The 17,551-nt window shown below is 41.7% G+C and overlaps 1 protein-coding gene across 1 annotated transcript in view; it reads left to right on the forward strand.

Annotated features, from left to right (window-relative positions):
- The first annotated feature begins 16,958 nt into the window (after positions 1–16,958).
- LOC124280297 (ETS-related transcription factor Elf-3-like) overlaps positions 16,959–17,551 on the forward strand; it is a 57,834-nt gene continuing 57,241 nt past the window's right edge. The window contains 1 exon segment of the mRNA XM_046716197.1: positions 16,959–17,092. Within this exon segment, the coding sequence (XP_046572153.1) occupies positions 16,963–17,092 (130 nt within the window). The 5' untranslated portion in view covers positions 16,959–16,962.

Consider the following 17,551-nt stretch of genomic DNA (forward strand, 5'->3'; position numbering starts at 1 on the left):
TGTGGAGTGGCAGGAGAGGCTACGCCGCGTCTGAGGACGACGTCACTGGAAGTGAGACGAGTTATAGGACGATTACGTCACTTCTGGTCCAAAATACTTAATTTGTATGGAAATTAATGAAGCGTAGCATAGCGGTCGACTAAGACGGTCGTTCAAGATGTGTGAAAGCACCGACCCTAAGGCACGTACAACCTATATGTTGTAATGTCGAGACGCTGTGTCGTCTTGCCTGCTGTGCCATCTTGCCTTCAGGAACCGCAGGCTGTTGGTGTTCTCCTCAGTGTTCAGGGTTGACGAGTGAGTAGACGTACGAGTTATTTGACCGTGTCAGTTGGGATATGTCTAGGGGTGTTCCTGCGTCTTTGTGAACGTCACCAGCAGCTGGAACACATGGCGACACAGTCAAACAGAACGCACAAACATCAGCATCCAACACCACAAACATCGGAGTCTGGTTCTCATCCAAGACAATATATGAACCACATCCTTCAGCGTTTGGAGGCGGTGGGGTAGCCTAATGGTTAAGGCGTCCGCTCGTCACGCTGAAGTCCCAGGTTCGATTCCCCACATGGGGATAATGTGTGAAGCCCATTTCAATGTCCTCCGCTGTGATATTGCTGAACTATTGCTAAAAGCGGCGTAAAACCATACTCACTCACTCATTTTCAACATTTTACCCAGACACTGGAGATTCCAAATGACAATGTGTGAGACCATTTCTCGGTATGCCATCCATGCTGTGACTAGAAAACACTAAAAGCTGTATACAAACCAAATCACTCTCACAGTCGTGATCACACCACCTCGATAAATAAGCCTGGTTCATGATTACATGTTTCTAAATGCCATGACATATATGATAAAAGCTGAACTGAAAAGCCTCTTCCACTGCACTTTAATTAACACTATTCATTCAAAACACTTCACACTACTTGTTTAAATCAAAACAGAATTATGGGGGTTTTGATCAGTAGAGCATGAACGGATTTATTGCTGAGGCAGATACATCGCGTTGTATGCAATAGAAGACAACGCCCATGTGATTAGGTGTAAACCTGGGGTTTTATAGCACAACGTCAAGTTTAACGACACACGCAAACCATACCTATGCACAAGTAGTTTGAGTTGGTTTGTTGTTTAATGCCCCCACTCAGTAATATCCCAGTTATATGGCAGTGGTCTGAAGATAACCGAGTCTGGACGAAATAATCCAGTGATCAACAATAGTGTAAGGATTTAGTTTCAAGGAGTTATGATAAAGTTAAATATTGGTCACCGACGGGCAACCATCGAACATGATAACATTGCGTTAGTTTATTTGTTGCTAACACGGCACTCAGTTCAGCTATTTGACCTACACTTGTAAATATACAGCCTCGATCATGCAACCCCACGCCGATGGGTTCACTCCCATTAGTTAGACGTCCCATTAGTTAGAAATCCCAATTGTCAGACACTGGACTAGGGATTAATTAGGGTAACACCCATATACAAATGGGAATGTCCAAATTGGATATTTCAACCAGTTAGTTGAACCTAAGGAAAACTGTTATTGTGTATAAATATCTTGGAGTTATTTTTTATAGTTAATGTTCTTTTAAATTATCTTAATCAAATCTCTGTCAATAAGCTACTAAAGCCATGTATTTTGTTTTACGCAGAAGTCGAATGTTAAATTTATCAGCACAATGTCAACTATACCTCTTTGATTCAATGGTGAAACCAATTTTGTTGCACGGTCGAGAAATGTGGGGATATGTTAATTGTACCCCACTGTATATGCTTTATGGTGAATTAGATAGTCCCACTTTCTGTTGATGTTAAAACTCGTATGTTAACCTTTTGGTCTAAATTGTTTACAAACAATTATTCTAAGTTATCTTCAATCATTTATTCTATTTTATGTAATCTTCATACTCAGAGGCTCAGAGGTGGAAAATTCCATTCTCTTTTGAAATCTCAATTTGAATTTGAAAATTATCTAACGTCCCTACCGTTTAACAAAGTTATCCCCTTTCTCCATTTCCGTTCTTCATCCCACCATTTACAGTTGAAGAAGGAAGATGGAATACCATACAAGAAGGAAAATGTAAATTATGTTGTATGAATGATGTGGGTGATGAGTTTCATTGTATTCTTAAATGCAAATATTTTAGAAAAGAAAGATCATATATACCAGCTTCCTTTATAATCAGACCAAATATGTTAAAATTTAAATCACTAAAGCTACTTGTAAAAAGATATCTGTTATGAAAAATCATCTCAGTAAATTCTATAAATATATCATGCAAGCTGTAAAGTCTTCCTGCTAACTGCTATCCCGCCACAATATTTATTGTCATTTGTACCTCATATGCCGATGATATCGGTCTGATAGTAATAAAGTTCTGTTCTGTTAATTATTTTATGGAAAATAGAAAAGTATAATACTTTATGGATAACAACTTGTTTATTTGTTATGCTGCAACGTTTCGGTATAGCTTCTTATACCGTTGTCAATCAAGAGTAAAGTAATATGTTATCCATAAAGTATTATACTTTTCTATTATCCATCAACTTCTAAAATGCCAATCAAACAGATCAATTACTTTATGGACCATTCCTATTTCATTAAGAGGTAAGAGGCAGGGGATCAGCTGTGCACTTAAACAGATGGTTTGTTGTTTTAACCTGTCTGACTATTGGGATGTCTGATAAATGGGAGGATACCCGCCGATGTCATGAACAGCGACCACGCAGTTGGGGCAAGATGACGTGCAATCAAAACAAGTCACTGAGCCTGACAACAATCCATTATTTGGCCTCTCCTAACCGTCAAAGACTTGGGGGGGGGGGGGGGCTTGTCTGACCCGGAGTAGCCACTAGTAGCCTCATCAACGTGACATGCGCTATTGTCTTCTAAAGCCTACGTCGGTAAAAACTACATTAGGCGTCCATGTTCCAGTCTTTTCTCACAACGTAAATGTTCCAGTGTTTTCTCACACCGTCCATGTTCCATTTTCTTCTCACAACGTCCATGTTCCAGTGTTTTCTCACACCGTCCATGTTCCAGTGTTTTCTCACAACATCCATGTTCCAGTTTTTTCTCTCAACGTCCATGTTCACGTCGAAGATGAATATCTCATAGAATGTCTGAGCGTATGCCTGTCTACGACAGTCAAAAATTGTAAAACTTATATAATTTGAAAAATGTCAAGGAGTGCGATAAGAGATCACGTGCAGGGGCAAGTGATCCTGTGTACCACGTGCAAGTCACAACGTTAAGCAGCACTGGTGGCAGAGAGTAGGTGGATGGGTGACCGTGCTTGACTGTCTCTGGGGCTTCGGTCTTGCCTCAGCCATATGTTTAGCACATGTGGTGTCTCCTTCGGCAGGTGCTCGAAACCTGTTCACTCAGGGGTACCCAGCAGGATGAGAACTATTGACTGTTAACCTTCTCTCTACACTGATCCAATGACCTGGTTTGACCGGGGTAATAAAGGTGTTATTACTTAGAGCATGTTTCAAGGATGGGCTATAGCCCTCTACAGCTACCCATTTATCATTGTCATTACTGAGGAACGACACCGCCACGGCAGTACGTTGACACACATTCAACCACGTCGCACATTAGGACCACCGAATCCTCATTACTCGGGTCTTACAACTTGAGGGACCGGTTCTGAAAGAGGGTAGTCCCAAACATTGACAATGTGCGTGGAGCTGCTAGTTACTGATTCTGCGCATCCTTGTTGTGGACGAGATGTAAACTCACAGTGTCGTACTCCCCGACCTCGTAGCTCCAACTGCACGGATGAGTCAGGGACACCAGCATGTTTATGACCATTAAAACAACGTGTTGCTCGTGTAATGCACAATGTATGGGATCTTCATTCTGTATCGACTTGTTGTGCAGACAGTGTAAACCAGGACATGAGCGAGTCCACGTTCCCCAAACGTTGCGGTGAACGACCGCCTGTTGGCAGCAAGATACCCACACACCAGAATCTTCTGTCTTTTGCCCTTCACCTCACTACCATATCAGGACACTGACGTCACACGGGTCACGTGAGTCATCAGAGCGAAACGGCTCTACGTCATAGAGAAACCACAAGTCATCAGAGCGAAACGACCATGCAAGGTTATTTCATGGTTCACGAAGGGCACAAACTGACGCGAATGACTTTGTTTCCGCAGTTCCTCAAAGTGTTTTATTGTGGTGCGTAGAAAGAGAATAAAATAATCTCATACTTAGACACTTCAGTTTATATCGAAATAGGGGACCGTTCATACTTTATGGCTAGGGGAGTGTGATGGTTATTTTAAGGAGGGGTAGAGGGGTGAGCAGTTTTGTCAGTTACTTTGTACATAAAATGTTGGGGGAGCTGGGGTGGGTGGGATTCACATTGTACATGCTTCTCCATAAAGAAATCATCATCACCGTCCTTAGCTATAAAGTATGAACGGTTCCTAGGGTCTATGTATTTTCACAAACAACACGGTTGAGAATTACCCAGGAATACATGTACGCAAATACCATAATGGTGTGATGGTGTGTTCTATGCTAAAGTCACCATCACGACAATATACACTTTGTGTGTGTGTGTGTGTGTGTGTGTGTGCGTGCGTGCGTGCGTGCGTTCGTGCGCGCGTGTGTGGGGGGGTGGGGGTGGACTTTGTACAGGGGACATTCAGGTAGGAGTGAGTGACTGACTGAGTAAGTGCGGTTTTATGGCGTCGTGTAGCATTCATCTAGCAACATGTGGCGAGGAAACTCTTTTGGTGTGTCGTGTACACGCTTTAACTACCAGGCTAGGCCTGTCACTTATGGAATACTACCAGTATATGGAATACTACCGGTATATGGAATACTACCAGTATATGGAATACCACCGGTATATGGAATACTACCGGTATATGAATTCAAAACATTTTCCACTTTCACCATGTCTGTTATGTTCCATGAGTTAGATATGTTGAGTCCTCCTTCTGGTTTTAGGTTCCAGGGAGAGATAGGCCAGTGGTTCAAGCGTTCGCTCGTCATATTCCTTGTTCCATCCAGCTATGGCAGGCCTGTGGCTGGTGTCGTGTCGTCATTATTTAATTACTGCAGACAACGGGCTTAAAAGCCATACTTACTCGCTCATCCAATATTGAATGTTAACTATTGTTTACTATTTTCCTTTTCCTTGTATAGATTTTGGCAAAATATTGTCTCGTTCACCTACTTTGCTGATGTAATGTAATTTTAGGCTGACTTCGATCCCATTGCAACAACATCAGCGGGATGTACTGGGTGTAGTTCAAGTGAGTGAGTGAGTTTTATTCCAATTTAGGCAATATCCTAACACTGTCACGGTTGGGAATATCAGAACCAGGCTTCACATTGTGGCCGGGTGGGAAATTGAACCCGGACTTAGGCGTGATGAGTGAACGCACAACCCCCACCCCCTGCAAGATGAGAAGATTAAGTCTATTGAACACACATGCATCCTCTATAGCACCATTATGGTCTTATAGGTTACCCACTATAGGTTATTACATAAAACAGCCACGTGTGACTATGAGTGTATCACACGTGGCACTTCCACCCAGTTAAACACACTGATGACTCACAAGTTATTTTTTGTACAAAGCCTTATAGATGAATGTTTCTTCCATGACGGGTGGATTTGCGAGATCCGGGTTGAAACAACAGATGTTGTCGTACTCCGTGTTGGAGTGAATACCGTCTTTCTTCTACCCCTGGGTGTGACCACTACGGGCGATGATGTTGCCAGCTGTTAGATTCAAACACAACAACCTAATATACACACGCCCATACATCCAGGACAGTACAGTCAGTCTATACCCACTAAAGGCTAACACCCTGTCGGAATATGACCACTAAAAGCTAACAGCCTGTCAGTCTGTACTCACTAAAGGCTAACAACCTGTCAGTACATATCCACTAAAGGCTAACACCATGTCAGTATATACCCACTAAAGGCTAACAACCTGTCAGTATATGACCACTAAAGGCTAACACCCTGTCAGTCTATACCCACTAAAGGCTAACACCCTGTCAGTATATAACCACTAAAGGCTAACACCCTGTCAGTATATAACCCACTAAAGGCTAACACCCTGTCAGTATATAACCACTAAAGGCTAACACCCTGTCAGTATATACTAAACCCTATATATCCACTAAAGGCTAACACCCTGTCAGTATATAACCACTAAAGGCTAACACCCTGTCAGTATATATCCACTAAAGGCTAACACCCTGTCAGTATATAACCACTAAAGGCTAACACCCTGTCAGTATATATCCACTAAAGGCTAACACCCTGTCAGTATATAACCACTAAAGGCTAACACCCTGTCAGTATATACCCACTAAAGGCTAACACCCTGTCAGTATATATCCACTAAAGGCTAATAACCAGGGCCTAGATTTTCGAAGCTCTCTTAGCGCTAAGATAGTCGTAAGTGCCATACATTAACATTACCTTACGACTGTCTTAGCGCTAAGAGAGCTTCGAAAATCTAGGCCCTGGACCTCCTGTTTACAAAGCACTAAAGGTGATCGTAAGTCACTAAGGTAAAGCTCAGTGCAATGTTAAAGAATGGATCCTCAAAGTAAAGGATTGTCTTCTGAAAGGTAATCTCCTGATGTTAGTAAGGTTATATCGCTTCCGTCTGGTTGCCCAGTCGTCTAAGGCTTCGGAAGTAGTTGCGTCCCTTTGCTGGGACCAGAATCCTATGATTGTGGGTTCGACCAGATTCTCCCTGACTGTATTTCCATGTTTTTAAGCACTACACCAATGTTCGTGTGTTTCACCAAACTGGTAAAAGTCTAACACTTGCAGTACATTTCAAGCAGCTTCAAGCTCAAACGCCGTGATAAAACTGCAGCAGCTGTTAAATATCAATCAACAAGTGAATTCATTCCCGTTAAATGTCCTGTCGGGTATTCAAAGAGTAAAGTGAATTGAAGCAGCGCTTGTACTGTTTGTAATGACAACTTCCTGAAGTGTGACTTACTAAAACCACTTATGACGTAATCAACGCGATATTTCTGTACGGTTACTGGTACTTTAAGCAAGGTAATCAGGTTAATACGTCAATCACAATAACATGCAGGGCCCAGTTTCACAAAGCTCTCGTAAGCCTAAAATCTCGTAACTTTTCGCGACACAATCGTACCTCCTATACTGTAACACTGACTTACGATAGTCGTAGCGCTACGAGAGCTTTGTGAAACGGGGCACAGATCCACAATCAAACGGGTGGTTTTTGTTCACCTTGTTTTCGTTTTGTTTATTTCAATTTAACGCCGCACTCATTCATTTTGCAGTTGTATTACAATGGAAAAGAACTTGATTAATAAAGGTTTAAAACCTTTAATACCTTCAATACAAACAATTTGACGCGTTATATATTTGACATAACGTTAGAAAGTGTGAATACAGGATGCATACATCGCGTGTAATACCTCCAGTGCCACTGTCACTGATTAAGACCACGTGGTACAGGTATTAAAGCAGCATCAGTGTACATACAGCAATGGATCCAACAAAGACCAACTTACAGAAGTCCAGGCATGTTTGAGGTAGATGCATGAAAGGACCTTAGTATGGTAAACATGTTCCTTGGAAAGGGTAGCATAACGCAGAATGGTCGTTACAACGTGAGAGATTCAATAGTCCTGTGTTCTGCAAATGCCTTTAATCCTCAACCATCTTCATCTACGCGGATTCATCCCTATTGCCTTTGTAGACTGCATTGTGCGCTTAGGCAATATCGAATATCTTGATCATGTACGTATTTTGATAGAAGTAGACTGTAGTAAATACTGCAAGCCTGTTTGAGATATGGACAGGAGACATGCTATCGCAGTGAATGTTCCATTGCTCAACCTGCGGCAGCCATAGCACCATGGGTTATACCGACTGTAAATAGATAGCATTGTTTTGATAATGAGATCTTTGATACGAGAACTTCAAGTGTATGTTTTGATCATAATCCGTATATCATTGGCCACATCATGGCTGGGTCGTTATCCTAAATGGAGTCGACTAACCTGAGTCTCTTTAATTTCAAATATACAAAGGTACGAATATAGTTCTCGCAGAACGGTCGCCAGGCACACGAGAAGCTGGAACACATGATTGGTCATCACTGCTCCTTGCTCCATCACTTTACCATTCTTGGCATCTCCCTTGAATGGACCGGTTCGCCCTAATTATGGCCCAATTATTTAACACGAGACTTTCATTCACACAATAGTTACGTATCAAGTCCCATTTCAATAAGATGAATGTGTGACAATAGGAAAAAAAAGAAAAGTCGGCACAGAAAGGGAAAATGATACATTGCCCAAATACACTGAAAATTACAAAACGTGGTTTGCATACAAAAGCAACAAAACAATTTCTGTAATATTGTGTAAACGTCATTTCCAGAATCATATGAAATGCCCATGATACAATTCTGACTAAACTATGAGCTTGTGTTTTGAATCCATATCACACAGGGATGGTACCAGGTGACTATAGTCACAGACACCAGCAGGGACAAGTCATCATTTCATATGAAACATAACCTATCGGAACATGTGCTACAAATCATTTTAGTGAATTGCCTTCTCATTACTTTGGTTACTGACGATTTCTTGTCTTCCACATGCCTACCATGAGTCTGAGAATCTTGATCAAATACGTTCTGAGCAAAAACCTACATGGTAAAAGAATTCTCGAGCGTTGTGACACCAAAGGCTGGAGCTGCTTGAACCTTGCTCCACATGATGGAAAAGGTTCCACTTGAAAATTAAATCATTCTTCTTGTAATCAGACTTTATTAATCTGTAATGTTGAGGGGACAATGCAGATATCTACTCTGTAAAGTGGAGCAGGTGTGAAGATCAATATCTACTCTGTAAAGTGGAGCATGTGTGAAGATCAATATCTACTCTATAAAGTAGAGCACGTGTGAAGACCAATATCTACTCTGTAAAGTCAGGTGTGAATATCTAAAATATCTACTCTGAGTGGAGCACTGTGAAAATCAATATCTACTCTGTAAGATGTGAAGCAATATACTGTAAAACTATATAACATCTCTAGTCTGTAAAGTAACCTGTATGTGACGTCAGATGTCTATTCAGTAGCCCCAGTCAGATGTCAGTGTAAATTCCATGTAAACATATTCTGGTTGAAGTCGATCTGATGGGTACAGATGGCGTGGTGTATATAAGATTCCAGTGCAAGTGATCAGACGTTAGTGATTGTACAACAATCCACAGTTTACTTAGTATCTCCATACATTGTGAATCTACTTCTGGACTCGCCATCGATAATGGAAAATGAATGAAAATAAACGTGTTTTAGCACATTGTGTTTCCAATCAATTCGTCATCCATCCGCTGACCATGAAGTCATTGAGCGACCGATCTCCAGATATAGACATATCGAACACCTGCTATAGGTGGGCCGAAACATTTACCATTCCTCCGTTTGACGTCACAAGGTCGATGGGTGTCCTTGAACAGGGCAATCAACAGGAAACTGGGCCATAGCAGCCATGTCACGTGACAGACCCGAAAAACATGGTTAGTGAGTGAGTTGAGTGTTTGATTGGTGCTTGATGTGTGCAGTGATGTAGGTCTTGGATTTTGGTCTTTGGTTAGCTTTTCAGATAGATCACGATGTGCTTGTTGATGTTGACGGAAGGGTTACCATGGATATTGAGTCTGTGAGTCAGAGTTTAATGTGTTAAAGGCAACTTTATACAGTTATAAGGAGACTTCTCAGTGTTGGATTAAAGACTAGAGGTAAAACACCGATGCCATTTCATATTTTGCGAACTCGGGCATAGTGCTACCATAGCAAAGTATCCCAGAGCCAATCAAAACCAATCTGGAATTCTAATGGTGGGTTATCTTACCTTAGACCACCAGCCCCTCGTCTAAGGCAAAATAATATCAGAGAGGAAGATACGACAGCATAACCAATCCGCCTTCTGTGTCGTTATGGAATCCTATAGTATGACTAGTATCAGAAACTGTCAGGTGCCAGATGTGTCGTTATGGAATCTTATAGCATGACTAGTATCAGAAACTGCCAGGTGCCAGATGTGTCGTTATGGAATCCTAAAGTATGATTAGTATCGGAAACTGCCAGGTGCCAGATGTGTCGTTATGGAATCCTATAGCATGACTAGTATCAGAAACTGCCAGGTGCCAGATGTGTCGTTATGGAATCCTATAGTATGACTAGTATCAGAAACTGCCAGGTGCCAGATGTGTCGTTATGGAATCCTATAGTATGACTAGTATCAGAAACTGCCAGGTGCCAGATGTGTCCTTATGGAATCCTATAGCATAACTAGTATCAGAAACTGCCAGGTGCCAGATGTGTCCTTATGGAATCCTATAGTATGACTCGTATCAGAAACTGCCAGGAGCCAGATGTGTCGTTATGGAATCCTATAGTATGACTAGTATCAGAAACTGCCAGGTGCCAGATGTGTCGTTATGGAATCCTATAGCATAACTAGTATCGGAAACTGCCAGGAGCCAGATGTGTCGTTATGGAATCCTATAGCATAACTAGTATCAGAAACTGCCAGGTGCCAGATGTGTCGTTATGGAATCCTATAGCATAACTAGTATCAGAAACTGCCAGGAGCCAGATGTGTCGTTATGGAATCCTATAGCATAACTAGTATCAGAAACTGCCAGGAGCCAGATGTGTCGTTATGGAATCCTATAGTATGACTAGTATCAGAAACTGCCAGGAGCCAGATGTGTCGTTATGGAATCCTATAGTATGACTAGTATCAGAAACTGCAAGGAGCCAGTTGTGTCGTTATGGAATCCTATAGTATGACTAGTATCAGAAACTGCCAGGAGCCAGTTGTGTCGTTATGGAATCCTATAGTATGACTAGTATCAGAAACTGCCAGGTGCCAGATGTGTCGTTATGGAATCCTATAGTATGACTAGTATCAGAAACTGCCAGGTGCCAGATGTGTCGTTATGGAATCCTATAGCATAACTAGTATCAGAAACTGCCAGGAGCCAGATGTGTCGTTATGGAATCCTATAGTATGACTCGTATCAGAAACTGCCAGGTGCCAGATGTGTCGTTATGGAATCCTATAGTATGACTAGTATCAGAAACTGCCAGGAGCCAGATGTGTCGTTATGGAATCCTATAGTATGACTAGTATCAGAAACTGCCAGGTGCCAGATGTGTCGTTATGGAATCCTATAGTATGACTAGTATCAGAAACTGCCAGGTGCCAGATGATTACGACTGTTCTGTATTCTCATTAAGTAAATTAAGCAAAATGATCAAAGAAAAATAATATATTTTGGTAAGAGCCAGTTGTTCCCTCTTCTAAATGAATTGTTTCCTCCGTCCGCTCGTGTAAATCTGGTAAATGTGCTTTAAACGCACAGTATCTAAAATAACAGTTACAGGGGAAGAAAACATTATTAGAAATGGTAGATACCAGGAGGGGAGTGCATGTACTGGATGTTAGGGTTTGGCTTTACAACGGACCTACATATCGCTGATATACATGTACAAATACACGAACCTTTGAATGTATAACCAGCGTCTGTTTATAAGGGTCAACATATTTCAGCTCGACTGCGGAATGCATGGGTTTCCTGTGTTTACAAAACACTCACGTCCTGGTCACACAGGAATCAGGCGTCACTGGTATTACAGAATATTGGACATATTTTCACGTCTTAAGTAACCGCTCTAATATCCTCATTCAGTTTCCAGGTCCTGATTGCTCGAGTCACAATCCCAACATTGTCAGTTTGCTTATGTCTGTTTTTATTGGCAGCATGAAACCAAAACTTACAAGCATCATGGTTTACCAGTCGTTGGCTGTCGATAGCTAGCACCCCTCAGCGATATCTGTACTGATACTGTACTGTTAAAATGAGACAGCGGTGTATAGTTGGGGGGCTATGGATCTAAACGTTTTTGTCATTCTATTTGCATTTGGGTAAACGTATCTCTGGCCATCAGCACACTTTGAGCAACGTTAAATTCCTTATCGCATCAGTGGTTTCCGTCCCGGATAATGCGGTCGGGTTATTCCAGCCACGATGACAATCTGACTGCATGTATTTACTGGAGAAATAACACTGTAAAGCTGATCGTTAAGAAATATTGTGGCTTTACTACTCTGTATATAATCAATTATATGGTCATTTTTTATTTGAAATACTTCCGTGACAGGTTGTAATAAAATCAGATTTCTAAAAGTGTGCAAGTACGTCATACCTTTTGGTTAAGCCCATTTACAACAAAACAACAACAACAAACACTGTCGTTGTCAGCTACTCTACATGACGGGTTATTACATTTGACATGTTTGCATCGCTGAAATGTCTTACGGGCAAGTTCACAAGACACTTTATTCTATTTGAGTCAGTTATTGGCTCACAGTGTTATTATGATTATGAAGGCAGTACTAATAAATCTTAACGCTCCCTTCGTTGAGTATCCTTGGCTTCCCTATGGGTATTCCGAACACCGCAGGGAGAGTTGATATTTGTCCTTGGCTTCCCATGGGTATTCCGAACACCGCAGGGAGTGTTGATATTTGTCCTTGGCTTCCCTATGGGTATTCCGAACACCGCAGGGAGTGTTGATATTTGTCCTTGGCTTCCCCATGGGTATTCCGAACACCGCAGGGAGCGTTGATATTTGTCCTTGGTTTCCCAATGGGTATTCCGAACACTGCACTGAGCGTTGATATTTGTCCTTGGCTTCCCTATGGGTATTCCGAACACCGCAGGGAGAGTTGATATTTGTCCTTGGCTTAACTATGGGTATTCCGAACACCGCAGGGAGTGTTGATATTTGTCCTTGGCTTCCCTATGGGTATTCCGAACACCGCAGGGAGTGTTGATATTTGTCCTTGGCTTCCCCATGGGTATTCCGAACACCGCAGGGAGTGTTGATATTTGTCCTTGGCTTCCCTATGGGTATTCCGAACACCGCAGGGAGTGTTGATATTTGTCCTTGGCTTCCCCATGGGTATTCCGAACACCGCAGGGAGTGTTGATATTTGTCCTTGGCTTCCCCATGGGTATTCCGAACACCGCAGGGAGCGTTGATATTTGTCCTTGGCTTCCCTATGGGTATTCCGAACACCGCAGGGAGTGTTGATATTTGTTGATCCTTGGCTTCCCCATGGGTATTCCGAACACCGCAGGAGTGTTGATATTTGTCCTTGGCTTCCCCATGGGTATTCCGAACACCGCAGGAGTGTTGATATTTGTCCTTGGCTTCCCCATGTGTATTCCGAACACCGCAGGAGCGTTGATATTTGTCCTTGGCTTCCCATGGGTATTCCGAACACCGCAGGGAGAGTTGATATTTGTCCTTGATATGGGTATTCCGAACACCGCAGGGAGTTGATATTTCCTTGGCTTCCCCATGGGTATTCCGAACACCGCAGGGGAGTGTTGATATTTGTCCTTGGCTTTCCCATGGGTATTCCGAACACTGCAGGGAGTGTTGATATTTGTCCTTGGCTTCCCCATGGGTATTCCGAACACCGCAGGGAGTGTTGATATTTGTCCTTGGCTTCCCCATGGGTATTCCGAACACCGCAGGGAGAGTTGATATTTGTCCTTGGCTTCCCCATGGGTATTCCGAACACCGCAGGGAGTGTTGATATTTGTCCTTGGCTTCCCCATGGGTATTCCGAACACCGCAGGGAGTGTTGATATTTGTCCTTGGCTTCCCCATGGGTATTCCGAACACCGCAGGGAGTGTTGATATTTGTCCAAACTCTAACGAAACAGGTCAACAGGACGGATTTCAGTGATGAAACTATCGGGTATTGATTGAATGTATATGTCCCATACCGTTTTAGTTTCTATCAAATGTATTTGAATCCATCTTAAAATTTAAAAACTTAAATGAAAGTGAATTCTTCGCAAGGCACAGTTAAAAGGAAAGAAAGAAGCTTTTAAACTTTTTCTGCACTATATACAAATATCATCATCACAGAGTAAACGATCAGGCACAGACTCAGTTGAAGTACAGTCACGTGACACAAATACAGTTGACGTATCAATCGCATCAGACAGTTGACCTCCCATCATAAGAAGTTTTTCAGCGGAGTGAGAGAGTGAGTGAGGTTAGTTTTACGCCGCTTTTAGCAATATTCCAGCAATATCACGGCGGGGGACACCAGGAATGGGCTTCCCACATCGTACCCATGTGGGGAATCGAACTTCGAGGGTGACGAGCGAACGCTTTAACCACCAGGCTATCCCACCGCCCTTTTCCAGCGGACATAGACGTGATACAATTATCCTCTATTTTGTTCTCAAACAAACGATTAAACTTAAACAAGCGAATTAAGTACGGTATCTTAGAATATAGTATTCCCAAAAAAGGTAAATCTGTTTAGTTTAGTTTACAGCAGGTATCACCAAGGAAAGATCACCGTAGGTCCGTGAGATGAATGGAAATGTGGAACGTGATGTTGTCCACTCACTGTCTGTTCTCAATTCGACAACTAAAGCAAAATCGAAATACTTTCAGTCGGTGTCGTGCAGCACTCTTCTCGCTGACACTTGTTGTTGTTATGGAAATGGTTTTGTCATTTTCCTTCATTTTACTTGGTTGCTTCGATACCATATGGGATAAATTTTCATTAATGGAATTTATATTTGTTCATGTTTTGAGATGTTTGTCTCTTGGATGTTAAGCAAATTCACCGGAGAACGCGACATTATGTTTTTACGTTAATGTAATGTTTATGTTATGTTACTACCAACCAGATGGAATTTATTTAATCACATAATCGAGACTGGTAAATCACTGACATTTTACATTCGTACATGTTTGATATGTTGATGAATTTATACATACCAGTAGTCCAGTATTTCAGGGTCAGGTCATGGAGGTCAAGGCCTCAACCAAAGGTCACGGAAAAGTTATTACTCTTGTGATTTATAGCGTCTATTATTAGTTGGTCTTTTATGATCATGTCGATGTAATACTTGTTATTATCTTAGTAGGATTCCACAATTAATCATTGATGTCGGAATATACTTGTACTGCTGTATTCATGATGTTTTAACTTGTGTAGGTTATCGAAGAAGGTTAACGTAATAGACCCCAGCATTGTTTCCTGTGAAATGAACTTGTATTGTGTTGTACGGTGCTATTCCGGTCGAAATTTAATACTTGTCTTAATAGGAGAATAAAATCTGAGTTCATCGACTGTTTGTGTTGCATGTAGTCATGGTATCGACCTCTGTTTTGTCCCTAACCACAACGATAAAGCTGGAATATTGTCTGAATATTGCTGACTGCGGTGCAAAACTATGAAGAAACCCTTGAAAATAACATTGTTATGTAGAAACCTTCACAAAAAAAGAAAGGCCTACAATTGAAAAAATATATGACTAACTGAGTTAAGAATGTTCGGTTGTCTGTTTGGATTTTGTCCGTTTCTCTACCTGTGTGACCGTGCCTCATCTCACCTTGGAGACTAGCATATAAGGTGTGGACAGTGAAGTGAGTGAGTGTGGGGTTCGGGGTGTGGGGTGTGGGGGGTGGGGTGTGGGGGTGTGGGGTGTAATTTTTTTATTTGAGCAGAAAGAAAATGAATGGTGAAACTTGGTAGATGTCTTAGAAGAAAGCTAATAGGGTTTGGGTCCAGATGTTAAGCAGAATTGTTTTATGTTTAGTAGAACTGAAGAACTGACAGAAAACATAATTCATCTGCGACAGAAATGCCCCAGCTATAACTACCATAGTACACACTCATGTTTACACTACTTGAGACTACTGGTTTGTAAATGGGTACGGCTTGACACACGGCTTGACAGTTGATCTTTCTGTACTTGCCGTTAAAGGAGTAACATTTAGTATGTTATACGTGTCTTTGACGTCACTGACAATAAACGACATCGTAGGCGATTATCTGACACAGTCAGCCATTCAACAGTCTCCTTACTATCACATCACAAACAAAACAACTCACACACACACACACACACGCACGCACACATACATACACAGACACATGCACACACACATACATACACACATACATACATACATACACATACATACATACACAGATACATGCACACACACACACACACACACACATACATATACATACATACATACATACATACATACATACATACATACATACATACATACATACATACATACATACATACATACATACATACATACATACATACACACATACATACATACATACATACATACATACATACATACATACATACATACATACATACATACATACATACATACATACATACATACATACATACATACATACATACATACATACATACATACATACATACATACATCAACCGGACATAAATAAGGCTGTTCGATAATCCCTGTTTTGAGTTTAGTGTTGATATAGTTGACAGTTACGAGGTTCAATATCTCAGTGTGTTCTGTTTAACCCTAGCCTGGCCTCACACCGAGGCTGTCGCATCCCCATACCTACTCTCATCCCGACGACGACCCAGCGTTCTCCTACAAACAGAACACACCTACCCTCGGGCAAGAATATCAATCAGTTAATGCGACGGGAATGATAGTCTCATGTCTACCCACCGCTGCGGAGAAGCATTTATATCAGATAAACGCTGGCCATGTAACAATCTGAATATGTTACACGAGAAGACTGGGTATTGTGTTTGACGGTATGGTTGTTGTGTTTTAGTTTCATGGTTTCACTGTTTAGCCAGCCAGGCTACCTGTGTGCGACAGGCCCGTCTGCCGCTGATGACATTTTGTTAACATGACATACACCTCTATCAACCAAGCCACATTTTCTTCCGTCTATTTGTGTTCGCTGATTGGCCGACTCAGTACGGTAAGCAGCCAACCAGTGCTAAGCAGGTCACGCTCATTGACGAGCGTACGTATGACTAGGTGCAGAGATTGCATGACGGGAGAAAGTGTTAAAGAAAACACGAGTGGAGAGAGAGAACGTGAGAGGGTGAGAAGCGCCACAGTTGACAGAGTGTGTGGTGCTGAAGTCGCTTCACAGCAACAAAACATAAATGTTTTCACAGGTGAGACAAGGCAATTTTGTCACAATCGTAAATAGTGTTTCATGTATTGATTAGTGTAGCCTGTAATATAGATGCGTTCGATTTGTTTTATATTGACTTCCTTTCATTCGTCTTTAACATACACCTTGTACTATTGATAACAGCATTGGTCGTTACGTAACGCCACAATGACACAGGTCACAACTGTCTAGTTCTGTCGGTGAATAAATTTAGTTGTTTTCTAGCTTATTCACACAAAGCTGGTTTAGTACAATTTATTGATACTTAGTTTAATCCCATATATTGAGACTCTATCTGCCTATTACAAGATGTGCAGGCAATGCTGCGGTATGTATGGTGTCTGAGGGAGGGTGGAGTTTTAGGGGAGAGTAGATTCTGTGGGAGGGTGGTAGCTCTGTGCGCTGTTTCACAAATTACTGGAAAATTTACATTATCATTCAATTTGCTTTTTAAGTGAAC

Source organism: Haliotis rubra, unplaced genomic scaffold (assembly GCF_003918875.1).
Source record: "Haliotis rubra isolate DU_JTF1 unplaced genomic scaffold, ASM391887v1 Scf264, whole genome shotgun sequence".
Classification (NCBI taxonomy): Eukaryota; Metazoa; Mollusca; class Gastropoda; order Lepetellida; family Haliotidae; genus Haliotis; species Haliotis rubra.